This window comes from Meles meles, chromosome 3 (assembly GCF_922984935.1).
Source record: "Meles meles chromosome 3, mMelMel3.1 paternal haplotype, whole genome shotgun sequence".
NCBI lineage: Eukaryota > Metazoa > Chordata > Mammalia > Carnivora > Mustelidae > Meles > Meles meles.
The window spans coordinates 166,888,577-166,904,249 of record NC_060068.1 but is presented as its reverse complement, the minus strand read 5'-3'; the positions used below and the strand labels follow the sequence as shown (position 1 = coordinate 166,904,249).

At 35.1% G+C, this 15,673-nt stretch overlaps 1 protein-coding gene across 1 annotated transcript in view; it reads right to left on the bottom strand.

Moving 5' to 3' along the window:
- CDH12 (cadherin 12) overlaps positions 1 to 15,673 on the bottom strand; it is a 1,016,740-nt gene that overhangs the window by 55,321 nt on the left and 945,746 nt on the right. Inside the window, exon 7 of the mRNA XM_045998702.1 lies at positions 167 to 354. Within this exon, the coding sequence (XP_045854658.1) occupies positions 167 to 354 (188 nt within the window). The remainder of the gene's footprint in view (positions 1 to 166; positions 355 to 15,673) is intronic.

Here is a 15,673-nt window from a genome sequence, read left to right as displayed (position 1 = left end):
ACCTCCCACCCCTGACCCTTCAAAACCCTCAGGTTGTTTCACCTGGTCTTTTTTAATTTAAAAATACTACTAATTGAAGAAAAAATTTCTGTCATTTACAACTTTTAGTCATTTTGTTCTTTCATTAACAGTGGGTATTAAACTGTCCAAAAACTTGTCTATGTACCTTTTTCAACTTGATGACTCCTTCTTGTGTATCCTCATCTGTGACGATGTCAAACAAATTCCCCCCATCTCCTGGAACAATATTGTATTCGATTTCTGCATTTTGTCCAAAATCAGGGTCCACAGCTCTTATTCTTCCAATGGCTGAGCCAATAGGAGAAGACTCCGGAACCTTCAGATGGAAGATACCTGACAAGAAATGTATAACTCATGTTGACAGAGGAGTTAGTAAAGTGTATAGAAAGATTACTAGGATAGAAAAATCTACGATATTCAAAGTAAATCAAGTTTAGAACATAAGAGTGCAAAATCGAAAGGGAGTTTGTTGTCGAGTTAAGAATTGTGATAAGGAGTAATAACTTCACTTTTCACTTCAATAGGTCCTGCTCTAGAATTTTAATTGGGAATATAAATAGTAAAGTGTGTGAAATTTATATTACTGTGAGGAATATTTTACATACTAACAGCCTCAAAGTGAACCTACTATTAAATGGAAGGGCAGAAAAATCCATGTAATTAATTGGTACCAATACCACAGAATCCAGGATATAAAACAGAGATAAAATAAAGAGGGATAGATGATTGATAGATATTTCTAGAAAGTTAAGGTTATATTTCGTAATACAGAGAGAGATTATATATTTTCTTATATATATATTCCATACACATATAGACAGAATTTATCCAGTAAGTATAAATCATTAAGCCGAAAACAGCCTGTAAAAGGATTACGTGTTTGGTTAACCAACATTTTAATCCATAATGAATTTAAGTATTGACTAATACTCAATTTACGTTTAGTGTTGTGTAGATTTTTACTGGGTATCCTGCAAAGTCTAAAATCGAAAATCAGGATATAAAGTTCTATTTGCCCCTGATTTTTTTTATTTTTATTTTTAATTTTTTTTTCATTTTTCACCACCAGGTGGAGCACATATATTACTATGAATTTGATACTGAGCCAGACAAACTCAGAAAAATTCCTATTTATATAAAATATACTAGAATCAGGAAAATTTGTAATATTTCTTAGAAATTAAAATATATACATCACTTAAAAGAGTTTTAGAAATTTCATACAGCATAACATGAAGAAAAAGATATAAGCTATTTTACTGACCTGTCATCAAAATATATATTAAAGGATTAAATGACTGTTTAAATAAAAATAAGAAAAGGAAGAGTATGGGAAGAAGTAAAAATGTAAATGCAAAACTAATCTCAAAAGTACAAAATTTAAATTTTTATGTCTTCTTTCCAGTTTTAATTTCTATTAATATATTTTGGGTTGTCCTTTCCCATGGTTAAAGTGGCCAGGGTAATTAAATTGTGTAGAACTTCTAGTTACATCAATAGAAATTAAATTAAGAAGGCCTTTAATATGTTTCTTGAATGGTAAAGTTCATTCATCAAACTACCTTTCAATATTCCAACTATTGGCCTCAAGAAATATGAGGAAAAATAATCAATCGCACCTTGTAGGGATCTTGCCAAATACTTTCCTTTTTATTCCCAATTATTTTATAAGTCTTGTAGTTCTTTCACGGTTTCAAAATGTGGTCATTTCATTAGCCCTGTAGCAGTTAAACCTTGTCATATACAGCTCATGTTCCCCCCCATAAAAAAAGATATACACCACTTGCTCCTGTAATGTTAAAATCAGCCTTTTTTACATTCAGTGGACATTACCTCATTGAAACATCTACTTAATCTGAAAAGAGCTAAATATTTACCTAAATTTGTTTGATTCCATGTAAAAGAGAAAGTACATTTTTATAGTGGTCCAAAAATAGTTGTTCAATTAATCTGATAATTAATTAACAGTATGCTTGCCTTCAAAGGGAAATATGTCAAACCTTTCTAAAAAACACATTTAGGGGCACCTGGGTGGCTCAGTGGTTTAAGCCTCTGCCTTCCGCTCAGGTTGTGATCTCAGGGTCCTGGGATCGAGCCCCACATCAGGCTCTCTGCTCAGTGGGGAGCCTGTTTCTCCCTCTCTCTCTGCCTGCCTCTCTGCCTACTTGTGACCTCTCTCTCTGTCAAATAAACAAATAAAATATTTAAAAAAAACATTTAAAAGTTATATAAATAAATAAATAAACAAATCTGAACACAGACAAATAATAATAATCTAAGTATAATAATAGAATGTTACATAGATATTACAAAAGAATTTTAGTTAAAGATGTCATATTAACTGATCAAGCTAGCAACATTTCATAGGTTAGAATTATGTTTCATTAGATTTTGTTCCCTGAACACTTCACACAGTGGCTGTCATAGAGAGATGCTCAAAGTTTGCAGGATTTACAATAGTTTGAACTTGAGGCAAACAGAGCAAAGAGGAAGACTAAAGTCATAGGTGACATTGTGTACACATCGTCTACAAGAAACGTAAAGAGATATCCAAGGAGAATTTGAGTTCAAATAGCCATGACTACATAAACAGAACCTAAAGTGACTTTTGCAGCCTACTTTCCAGAGAGCATGTTTCACAAAAGCCATATTAGACCCTGATCTGATTGAAGAACTCCTGAATACTAGCAAATATGATGGAGCCTGAATTCCTTTTTTTTTTTTTTTAATATTTTAGTATTTATTTGACAGAGAGCCAGAGAGAAAGAGAAAGCACAAGCAGGAAGAGTAGCAGAGGGAGTGGGAGAAGCAGACTCCCCCATGAGCAGGGAGCCCAATGCCTGGTTGGATCCCAGGACCCCGGGATCAAGACCTGAGCTGAAGGCAGACTTTAACCAACTGAGCCACCCAGGTGACCCAGTGATGCCTGAATTTTTGTGTAACATGATGAGAAATTATGCAGCAGTTATTTAAGGCTGTACTAAACATATGTTATTTTTCATTTCCTTTTTTTTCTTCCCTTTTTAATGCCTATTAAGCAGAAATATCATTCGTCAGAAACATGTTCATAACCTTTTCCTCTTGTCCTGTGATTGTGATAAAGAACCTGAAGAAACACCAAAAGCCTTGAATCTATACTAGAATTAGTCATATTCCAATCTCATGGTACATCAGTAAGTATTAAGAAAGAACTTCATTTTTTTTCCCTGATAAAATAGAGTAATAGAAAGCTAAGTTGAATAATGTACTGTACATCTTTCTCTAACAGGATATTGAATTAGGAAACTTAAGATGAAAAAATTATCAAAGATGGAGCTGGCAGACAGAGATTTGAGAGAGGGGGCAGCTGCCATGGGTAATGGATTTCAAATTTCAGATATTCCCGGCAGCGCGAGGTGGTAACGGTGGTGCGGACTGAGGTGGGAGAGGATTGGATGGCATCTCAAGAAATCATGGACATCCGACGGAAAGGACATATGATATTTCCGCTAATTGGAGCAGATTCAGATTACTTATTCACTTTGCACGTTAGCTTTTCACTTGAACAATTAAAAGCCAAATTAAAAGGGGCGCCTGAGTGGCTCACTGGGTTAAGCCTCTGCCTTCAGCTCAGCTCAGGTCATGGTCTCAGGGTTCTGGGATGGAGGCCCGCATCGGCCTCTCTGCTCAGCGGGAAGCCTGCTTCCCCATCTCTCTCTGCCTGCCTCTCTGCCTACTTGTGACCTCTCTCTGTCAAATAAATAAATAAATAAAGTTTTTAAAAAGCCAAATCAAAAGAATTAAAAGTCAAGGGAAATATTCTAGTCTGGCGGCATCATTAAGACATTACAATTGGTGAAAGTAAAAAAAAAAAAAAAAAAAAAAAAAGATGAGCCAGAATTGAGAGTCTCCAGTGTGAGAAGAATTTTTAAGTCTGAAAGGTAATCTGAAGGACACCAGATAATGCAGACTATAAACGAGAGTCCCCCTTTTCAGGACGATATGCTGAAATACGAGTTTTGTGTTTTATAAAAGAACATTTTATGAAGCCAATAACAATAAGTGTGAAGATAGCAATTCCTTGTGGTGCTATGTCAATATGAGTTAAATAACAGTTTCCTAAAAAGTGGTCACCATAGAGTATGCCCATGAATTTTATAATTATCTGATGGCATTGGAAAACTTGTGATAAATGGAAATAGCATTCTTCAAATGACTGACTCACGAGCATCCACCAATGTGCCCCACCAACATTAAGATACAGTAGAAAGGAAACAATGATTCACCACTTACATCTTCTTCGTGGATTGAGATTTTTAGTGTACATAAAACACAAATATACAGAGCACTGAATTTTCTGTTCTTTATATCTCAGACACAGTTTAGAAAGGTGAAAGACACATTCACTAAGACAAGCATTTCTAAAGAAAATATTGTAGTTAGCAATAAAGTTTAGAAAATATGGAACAAATCAGAGAAACTATGCATTAGTCATGTCATTTTTTTTAGGTTCTGTCGGTTTATTTCCAGTGACTTGACATTTTATCATTTCTAGAAACTTGACAGCAATAAAGCTGGGGTCATTCAGATTAATTCAAAACTGAAGTAATCTTCAGCTGTGCCAAAGTTGGAATGCTTTTGATGTACTATGTAATTACAGTCCCATCATCTTCTGCGTGTCCTACTTTGACGCATATGAAACATCTTAATGGCACTACCTGTACAACACAGATTAAGAAATAAAACAGGTGACAAGAAATTGTTCAGAGTCAATAAGAATATATACTGACATGCTCATCAAATATACATGCTGTGTTTAAAAGAAAAAAAAATGTTCCAATGGAAAAGGAGAAAATGACATGCTGTGAATTCAGATGGAATTATAGAGATCAAATTCTAAAACTTCTTACAGATAACACTCTCTATTAATTCCAGAGATAAAAGTATCTATTACTCAGTTATTGCCTAAATGGATCTCCCCTCAGGAAGTATGTTGTTTAGAAAAATATACTTTGATTATTCTTTAGTTATTAAGACGCACACTGGGTTTGTGTGTGTGGCTGGTGGCATTCACTGATACCTAAGGAAAAAGATATACAATGTTCTCCTTCCCTTTTTTCTTTGAAAAATTTCCAAGTACTGATGAAAATACTAAAAAAGATATATTTACTTAACAAAACATGAATTAATATGTTAAAATCTCCTCAGAAATAAAAGTTAAAGGACCCCCCAAAAATATTAAGTGAATGAATTATATAATACCATAACAACATTCTAGCAAGTGGAAGGAAAATGGAATGATCCATTATAAATTATCTTTTGAAATACACTTTATGTTTATTATAATAACTGAAGATAGTCAAAACAATGTCTAAGAAGTCAATGTTCAGTTTCACAGAGAACTTACTATACTATATGTGAAAAATAATGAATTTGGAGGTAATGAATGTATATTTTAAAATAGTAGAAAAACAAAAATATTGGAAAGTTTAAATGGAAATTCTTTTAAGTTGATTAAGAACATTAAACATTTTTAGGAACATGAAAACATATTATCTGAGAGCACATAAACAGATAGTTCCTCGAAGTGTTACATTTATGTTTAAACTTCAGAAAATAAGATATATTACCATTAAACTTTTGATTCAGTGATTCAATTCATTTAATTGTTCAAATAGTGATCCCACAGGTATGTGTTTGTGATTTACCATCTAATCACATAATAATGAAATATTTCTTTATCAATATTTTATTGCTTTAATTTCTTAAACAAATAATAGCACACAAAATGAGTTCACCTTGTCTAAAGAAAATAAAAAAGGAAATGGAAGCAAACATTTCTGTACGAGTAAAAAGGAGCTTTCTATATATTATTAACCTGTTATAGCCTCTTACTAGTTCTGTGAGCTGAGGCAAAATATTAAATTTTTTTCTTGATCTGTAAAATTGGAATGATGATGATGTCACATAATAATTTATGAAACTCCTAAGTGGTATCTATTATACTGTTACTTTTCAAATAGCAATTCTATAGATAATCTCCATATCTGTATTATACTATTTTCCTGTAGGACTGGCAGTAATCAAGAGGAAACTGCCTACAGAGGTATGGAGATAAAAGGAAGGAGGTGTTAAAGAAGTTCGGAAAAGCCATTTTCATTCTTGCTGAAACATTTTTCCCATATCTTGAAAATTGAAGGATTCAAGAATAAAAATATCTTGGTGATTGAAGAACATTTTAAATGCCTTCTATTTCCTCAAAAGCCTGAAGCTGTGACTATTTTCAATATGTCCAAATTAAAGTAATAGAAATATAGTCCACAAGGAAAAACCATCCTGGTAACAAAGTTGGATTCAAACTAGATTTTAGTCGAGTGTACTGAGCACACAGTGAATGGAATCTCTTGGTAATGACAGAGACATCCAGTCCTGTTCATTCTTAGGATGGGTTTTGGATGAACAAATTTCTAGAAGTGTCCAGTATTTGGAAGCAAGAGCTTTACTGTATTGGCCAAATTAATGCATCTTTTTACAAAGGGTACAATTTCCTGCTCTAGACTTTACCTAACCATATCCATAAAAATGAGTGCCATATACACAATATCCAATATATTGATGGATTTATAAATTCTATAAAATTTTATATTTTCTATATAATAATAGCAGTATTTTTTTTCTCAGAGATATGAGAAATTGACTCCTCTAAATTGTCTAGTTTTGAGCAGCCATACACAACACAAAAATTTAGGGCTAGATATTGAACTGTCCTTTTTAAATTTCCTTTGGGTAGTAGATTAGTTGGTAAACCTTCCAATAACTCAGATTATTGATATGTGATTCACTGCAATTTTTAGTAGCTTACTCCATGGAATGATAAAGAAAAAACAAAACAAAAACAAAATACAAAACAAACTATATTTATCCCAATGTCATTTCTTGCCTAGTGAAGCAGGTAGGTATTAATTAATCACACCAATAAAGTAGAATCACCAAGTCACATGAGGAAAGTTAACCTAATTCTATGCACTTTCTATGATTCTTAAGCTGAGAATCAGAGTTGAGTCAACTAGATGATGTTGGGTGTGTGAGGTCAGCTGGTAGAAAACATTCCAAATAGTAGAAACTATATGAGAAAGCCAAAAATTATCATAATCTTCTACCTTCCTATTTTGTTTGTTCAATTTATGTAACATACACTTATGTTAAAGAAATTATGTAACATAAATATGTATTTGTAAAGAGAGATAGTAAATATGATTTAATATTTAATATTTATTTTATTTAATTTTATTTATTTAATTAATTTTAAATTTAATTAATATTTAATTTTAATAAAATTTTAAAAATTTAATATGAAATACAAATAACTTTAATGTTAGTTAATATCACTATATTGATCTCTCCACATCTAGTAATTCATTATCATTTTAACATTGCTTTTTTTTTCCCCCTCATTTCAATATCATATTAACCTATGGCCTAGATATCTTGCTCATGGTATCACTGCTGGCTGGTAAAACTCAACCCTTGATAATTATAATTACTCTTTTTCTCAAGAAGGTGCAATTGACTGAGGAAAACCAAAGAGAAGCAGCTGGATACTGCTATAAATTCTGATTACTAACCTCAAATGAACTTGCAAGATTGGCTGCAAATTGGATACAAATTTGCAAAGGTAACTTATTATTATTTGCTATGACCTCTGTTTTAAACTAATTTATTTTCCACCAATCTCTGCTTTACCTTTTTACTACAGATCTTCCTCACCTTGCAATGAGGTTAGGTACCAATAAACCCATCATAAGTTGAAAATATTGTAACTTGAAAATGCATTTAATACGCCTAACCTACTAAACATCGTAGTTTAGCCTCGCCTACCTTAAATATGCTCAGAACACTTACTATTAGACTACAGTTGAGCCACATCATCTAACAGAACACCTATTTTATAATAAAGTGTTGACTGTCATGTAATTCACTGAACACTGTTTTGAAGGTGAAAAACTGAATGGTTGAAAATGTATCAATTGCTTATCCTCATGATGGCATGGCTGACTGGGAGTGTGGCTCACTGCCTTTACTCAGCATCATGAGAGAATATCATACCATATATAGCTCATCTGGGAAAGGAATAAATTTCAAAATTCAAAGTACGGTTTCTACTGAATACGCATTGTTCTTACCACTGTAAAGTAAGTTGAACCATCATAAGTTGAAGACCACCTCGGTTGGTAAGATTGTCTCCTATGTCACAGAAAAAACTAAACTCTTATCACATAAGAGATAGCTCAGCTTCCTGTACTTTCAAACACTCCCACATCAGTATTATTGTTAAATTGGAAAAACAAAACATGTAAGATGTAATAAAAACATGTTTCTTCTCTTTGTCTTCCACTGCTCCTTCAGACTTTCTTCAGTGAGTTAGGTAAGCTTTGTCTTTTCTTGGATGAAGACTATGGCGAGCCATGGTTTCTGTTCACCTTTAAATAATAGACAGTCCTATGTTCACTTTAATTCCCAAGCTTTAGATTTGGAAATTAGAAATTCCCAATATTTCATATTGTTACATATTATATTATGCAAAATTATATCTTATACATAAAAATTCTGTATACAAAATTATATACGTTAAACATTATTATATATTACATTATAGGAAATTAAGACTTCTGCTGTCTGCCTCCCTGCCTCCAAGGCGTTCTGGGTCAGTAGCTGATGGGACTTTGATTTACGATATGAATGGTGTGGAGGGCTTCTGTCTGTCTCATCATCCACTTGTCAGAAAGGTTTTCACCTCATCACAGTGGGAAGCAAAGCTAGGTTGTTGGGTTGTTCTCACTTGAATGGTGAACTCTCACTTGGACTAATCCCACTGGCTCCAGTAGTCTTTTGGGCAGTCCCTTGGGAGCTTCTCCTAGTACCTAACCATGACAAAAGCATTACCTCTGTTTTGATATAACACTCCCCTTAGGCTCTGGATCTCCCAACAATCCATTCCACACACTAACTCTCACTTCAAGGAAAATCTCTTTGGCAGAACTTAAAACGACTCTAGACTGGTCATTCTGCTTACGCATTTCTTTTTTTTGTTTGTTTGTTTGTTTTGTTTTGTTTTGTTTATTTTCAGAGTAACAGTGTTCATTGTTTTTGCACCACACCCAGTGCTCCATGCAACACATGCCCTCCTTAACACCCACCACCTGGTTCCTCAACCTCCCACCCCCCCCACCCCTTCAAAACCCTCTGGTTGTTTTTCAGAGTCCATAGTCTCTCATGGTTCATCTCCCCTTCCAGTTTCCCTCAACTCCCTCTCCTCTCCATCTCCCCAAGTCCACCGTGTTCTTTTTTTTTTTTTTTTTGCTCCACAAATAAGTGAGACCATATGATACTTGACTCTCTCTGTTTGACTTATTTCGCTCAGCATAATCTCTTCCAGTCCTGTCCATATTGCTACAGAAGTTGGGTATTCATCCTTTCTGATGGAGGCATAATACTCCATTGTGTATATGTACCACATCTTCCTTATCCATTCATCCGTTGAAGGGCATCTTGGTTCTTTCCACAGTTTGGCAACCGTGGCCATTGCTGCAATAAACATTGGGGTACAGATGGCTCTTCTTTTCACTACATCGGTATCTTTGGGGTAAATACCCAGCAGTGCAATTGCAGGGTCACAGGGGAAGCTCTATTCTTAATTTCTTGAGGAATCTCCACACTGTTCTCCAAAGTGGCTGCACCAACTTGCATTCTCACCAACAGTGGAAGAGGGTTCCCCTTTCTCCACATCCTCTCCAACACACGTTGTTTCCTTTCTTGCTAATTTTGGCCATTCTAACTGGTGTCAGGTGCTATCTCAATGTGGTTTTAATTTGAATCTCTCTGATGGCTAGTGATGATGAACATTTTTTCATGAGTCTGATAGCCATTTGTATGTCTTCAGAGGAGAAGTGTCTGTTCATATCTTCTGTCCATTTTTTGATATGATTATCTGTTTTGTGTGTGTTGAGTTTAAGGAGTTCTTTATAGATCCTGGATATCAACCTTTTGTCTGTACTGTCATTTGCAAATATCTTCTCCCATTCCGTGGGTTGCCTCTTTGTTTTGTTGACTGTTTCCTTTGCTGTGCAGAAGCTTTTGATCTTGATGAAGTCCCAAAAGTTCATTTTTGCTTTTGTTTCCTTTGCCTTTGGAGACATATCTTGAAAGAAGTTTCTGTGGCTGATATCGAAGAGGTTACTACACATTTCTAACCCCTCCTTTTGTTGTCCTATAACTACTTTCACAAACAAAATACTTTTCCTCTGTCTCTGCTCTTTCTGAGGACACTTTCACTTTCTTAAGCATAAGGCAAGCCTGGGACCACAGATTTCTCCCATTTTCTGGAAGAATACGGCAACATTTCCTGGACTTTATCTTTGATCCTTGGTGAAGGAAGACTCTTCTCACAAGACTTGAGAGGTGTAGGAAGGAAAGGGTGGTCCCACTCTCAAATATTCCAGATGGGTTTCTCCAAAGAAATCCTTTGTGCAATATTCGCCCTCCCCCCTCCCCAATCTTACAAAAAATACAAAGGTAAAAATAGCCTTGCTGTGATTGAGGGCTTCAAGAATCTTCAATGTATCCTGACATTTCTATTGTAAATTCTGAATTTTTGTTCTGGGACCATGCTTGGCAGTATCCATTGTATCTTAGATTCCAGTGGAAACTTCAATATTAACCTCATACCTATAAAACATCTTCCTCCCTTTTCTCCAGTTTCAAGGTATCCTGAGGTGTCCTTCTCCTGTTTTCTTTTATTAAACTCCAACAATTTGTAAATACTGTACTATTTATTAAATAGTCTATCTTCTCTGATTATAATACTTCTTAATTCAGATATTCTCAAGAAGACACAAAAAGCTCATATTTAACATACTATAAAATTTTTCCCTTGTTCCAAAACCCAGTTAACCCCTTTTCTTTTCCTTTTCCAACAAAACTTCTTGAAGACAGTCACTGTTACCTATTCCTATCTAACAATCAGTCCATAAGCAGCTTTACATAGTTTCTGAACTCACCACTCTATTGAAAGTGTCCCCTGAGATCTCCATGACTTCCGTGTTACTAAATTGGGTGATAACTTCTCAGTAGCATTCAACACTCTAGTTTTTCCATCTTTTCCTGAAGCACTTTGCTCCTTAACCTCTGTGGCACTCTACCCAGTTCTAGTTTTCTCCCACTACACAGCTTGCTCTTAGCATTCTTTGTTGGTATTTTAAAGAGAATGTAGATAAATAATCCTCAAATTTGACTGCCTAAGGGCATTATAGGGAAAGTTAAAAAAAAAAAAATAAAGCCCAGGAGCCACCTGCATGATTCCAATTTAATTGTTTTGAGTTTAGAAGTGAACCAGAGAATTGATTAAACTCCCTCCTGTTCTACTTTGCAATCACAATTAAGAAACTTTGTCTCAAGTTGTCTTTATCTAGGCTTTCCTCATCTAGTTTTTTCATCTATCTTAGGCTAAACATTCTTTCTACTTGAGCTCCAGTCTACATACATATTTTGTGTTTCATTCATCCTTGGAAAAATGTTATCTTACTGCAAAATCCCACTTGGATATCTCCAAGGCATCTCAGCCTTGCCATAGTCAAAACTTAATTCCTAGACTTGCCATGACCCCAAAAGAGCTTCCCTAATAGTTTGTCTCAGCAAATAATATTGCCACCCCTCCAGTTCCAGCAAATATTACCACCCTTCCAGTTGCCATTTTTTACCACTATAATTAGTACCACCATCATAGATTAAATAACTCACCCAGTTTGTATCAGTACAGTTGTCTGCTAACTGGCTTTCCTATGTCTATGCTGACTGTCCTCCCTGACTTGCACTCCATTTTCTGTGCTGTACTGCATGGACAGACAGGATCATTTCTTTCACTTTCAGGTAGAAACTCCATTTCTTCCACCATTAAGAAGATGGTTCAAGGACATGTATGAACTTTTAGAAAATCTATGAGTGTCAATTTGCAGGAAACAAAAAACTGAAATAGAAATTATTCTTGAAGTAGAACAGATACATCACCATCACCATCACCATCATCATAATCATCATCATCATCATCATCACTATCATCATAGCAAGTTTTTGTATAGTGATTTCCGTTTCCAGGTACTGAGAGTATGAGAGAGATACTATTATTTCGATTCCAGTCAGTAATGTTCCAGTAAATGTTTAAAAGCATAGGCCAGATTTTTAGTGTTTCTCAGTTTTGGGGGTGAAAGAACTTCCAGCCTGCTGGTTTTCAAGCCAGTGTGACATCACTGAACAGAGCTGGGAGAGTACACAGTTGGCTCTGAAGATACCAGTCTACCATCAACAAATGAAGAAATTGTGGGGCATACATCCAGTCACTCATAGGTAATGATATGAACCAATCAAATGGCACCTCTGATCTGAAGTCCCTCATTTAGTCTGCCCATTTCACTTCACCTGTTTTCACTGCCTGAATGCCAATCAATGTTAATGACAATCAATGTCAAATGGAGACAATATCAGGTTAACAGATAAGCTCTTTAAAAATATATTTTAGACAACTGACAGAATGGGAGAAGATATTTGCAAACGACATATCAGATAAAGGGCTAGTATCCAAAATCTATAAGGAACTTAGCAAACTCAACACCCAAAGAACAAACAATCCAATCAAGAAATGGGCAGAGGACATAAACAGACATTTCTGCAAAGAAGACATCCAGATGGCCAACAGACACATGAAAAAGTACTCCACGTCACTCGGCATCAGGGAAATACAAATCAAAACCACCATAAGATATCACCTCACACCAGTCAGAATGGCTAAAATTAACAAGTCAGGAAATGACAGATGCTGGCGAGGATGCGGAGAAAGGGGAACCCTCCTCCACTGTTGGTGGGAATACAAGCTGGTGCAACCACTCTGGAAAACAGCATGGAGGTTCCTCAAAATGTTGAAAATAGAACTACCCTATGACCCAGCAATTGCACTACTGGATATTTACCCTAAAGATACAAACATAGTGATCCGAAGGGGCACGTGTACCTGAATGTTTATAGCAGCAATGTCTACAATAGCCAAACTATGGAAAGAACCTAGATGTCCATCAACAGATGAATGGATAAAGAAGAGGTGATATATATACACAATGGAATACTATGCAGCCATCAAAAGAAATGAAATCTTGCCATTTGCGATGATGTGGATGGAACTAGAGGGTATCATGCTTAGTGAAATAAGTCAATCGGAGAAAGACAACTATCATATGATCTCCCTGATTTGAGGACATGGAGAAGCAACATGGGGGGTTAGGGGGATAGGAGAAGAATAAATGAAACAAGATGGGATTGGGAGGGAGACAAACCATAAATGACTCTTAATCTCACAAAACAAACTGGGGGTTGCTGGGGGGAGGTGGGGTTGGGAGAGGGGGAGGGGGTTATGGACATTGGGTAGGGTATGTGCTATCGTGAGTGCTGTGAAGTGTGTAAACCTGGTGATTCACAGACCTGTACCCCTGGGGATAAAAATACATTATATGTTTATAAAAAAAAAAAATTGGAAGGGGAGGTGAACCATAAGAGACTATGGACTCTGAAAAACACCCTGAGGGTTTTGAAGGGTCAGGGGTGGGAGTTGGGGGAACAGGTGGTGGGTAATAGGGAGGGCACGTTTTGCATGGAGCACTGGGTGTTGTGCAAAAACAATGAATACTGTTACGCTGAAAAAATAAATAAATTAAAAAATATATATATTATTTATTTATTTATTTATTTGAGAGAGAGGTTGAGAGAGAAAAAAAGTGGTTGAGGGGGGAGAGGTAGAGACAGAGGAAGAAGCAAACTCCCCACCAAGCAGGAAGCCAGATGCAGGCCTGGAACCCAGGACCCTGATGCAGGGTTCGCTCCACCCCAGAACCCTGGGATCATGACCTGGGCTGCAGACAGATGCTTAACTGACTGAGTCACCCAGGCACCCCAACAATTAAGCTCTTTTAAAATGCAAATAATTTAAATTATTCTCAATTTCAGTTACACTGATAAATGCAAATCCCAATTAAGTGTCAATTGGGGTTGGATAGACTTGGGGCAAGTTTCTTTTTTCAATGCTCAGAGAGTAAAATTAATGAAGACATAGAGAAAAGAGCATTGTGGCTCTAGAATTAAAATTACTTCTGCTTCTGCACCCAAGAAAGGAAGGGGCATTTATTACATCTCTTTCTGTCCTTCCAATAATACCCTCCTTATTACATAGCTCCTAGCTTTCAAGGACAAAATTTTTCAATTACAAATTATTATCTTTAACCCTATAGTTCTGCTAATTTATAGATCCAATAAACACGTATCTGTATTTCCCTGCAAAATTAATTGCTCTTTCTACCATGATTTTTTTTCCAAGAGATTGCATTGGAAATCCCCAGAAAACTAATTCCAAATGATCTATGAAACATAATCCCCTTGTATTACTCAATGACTGCCAGAATCAAGTGTTTCTGATCCTCAAAAATATGTATTTTAATATATGTTATCTACATAACCATTATCCCCATTACATAACAGTAAACATGACGGAGATCTTGGCAAGTGTTCATAACATTTCCAGTCCATCAGTAACATTCCATTGTTTATTCATTTTAGGGAGCAAACTATTCCCTTAAAACCTCCATTACATATATAAACCTTTCTTTTGCCTTTGTCTATGTAATTTCTGATCCATCTAACAAAATATAGTACATAGATAATTCTCAGTGATTCTGGCCACTCGTTTCACAAAAATATGCAACACTGGGATTTTTATTACAAATTATAAATAAAACTTGATACCTTATCAACTAAGTCCTGAAAAATGTCTGGAATTTAAATTCACTCAGGAATACTTCTTTACCCAAATGTTTGATTTCTCACAGATTTTTTTTTTTTTTTGAAAGGTTATGAAAGTAGTTTGGGAAAGTGAAATCTGATAATAGTTTCTTTCTATATAACATTTTGGTTTCTTTTAGCCAAAACAAATTCTTTCAATAGCATCCAATTCATTGGCCTACAGATATTATCTCTGAATATTCTTCATATATTCATACATCATACATGTAGACAACTGTTTAAATTTTCTGTCATTGATTGGGCTTTATTGTAATACTTAATATGTCTTCATATTTTCAGTACTTATGCCTAAATTGTCTCACTGGCTTGCTACTCCTCTTCTTTCTGGGTGTAAATTCTGCTCCTTATTCTTTCAAGGGCAGCTCAAAGCCATTTTTAATGAAAAATGTTCTTATATTTGCACTTCCATTTTTTTCACAATTCTATGCATAAATCCTTTAAATAATACATCATGTTTCTGCATGATCTAAATATTTTGGTACACATTTGCTCTCTACTAACTTTTATTACCGTTTTCAGAAATCAATGTGGATATTATTTCCTTCAAAATCCTCTCAGATCTACTCTGTATTGATTTGGATGTCCGTCTTGTACATTTATGTGTGACTGTGTGCATAAGTCTATCATTTATTTTATTTCAAGTAGTATAATTGTCCATTAACTTAATCTCACCATTATACCCAGAGCTGCTTGAGGGAAGACATTAAATTTTTAAATCTTTTTTATATAGGCAAAAAAAAAAAAAAGATACAGCCTTTTTTGCATATATACTTCAATA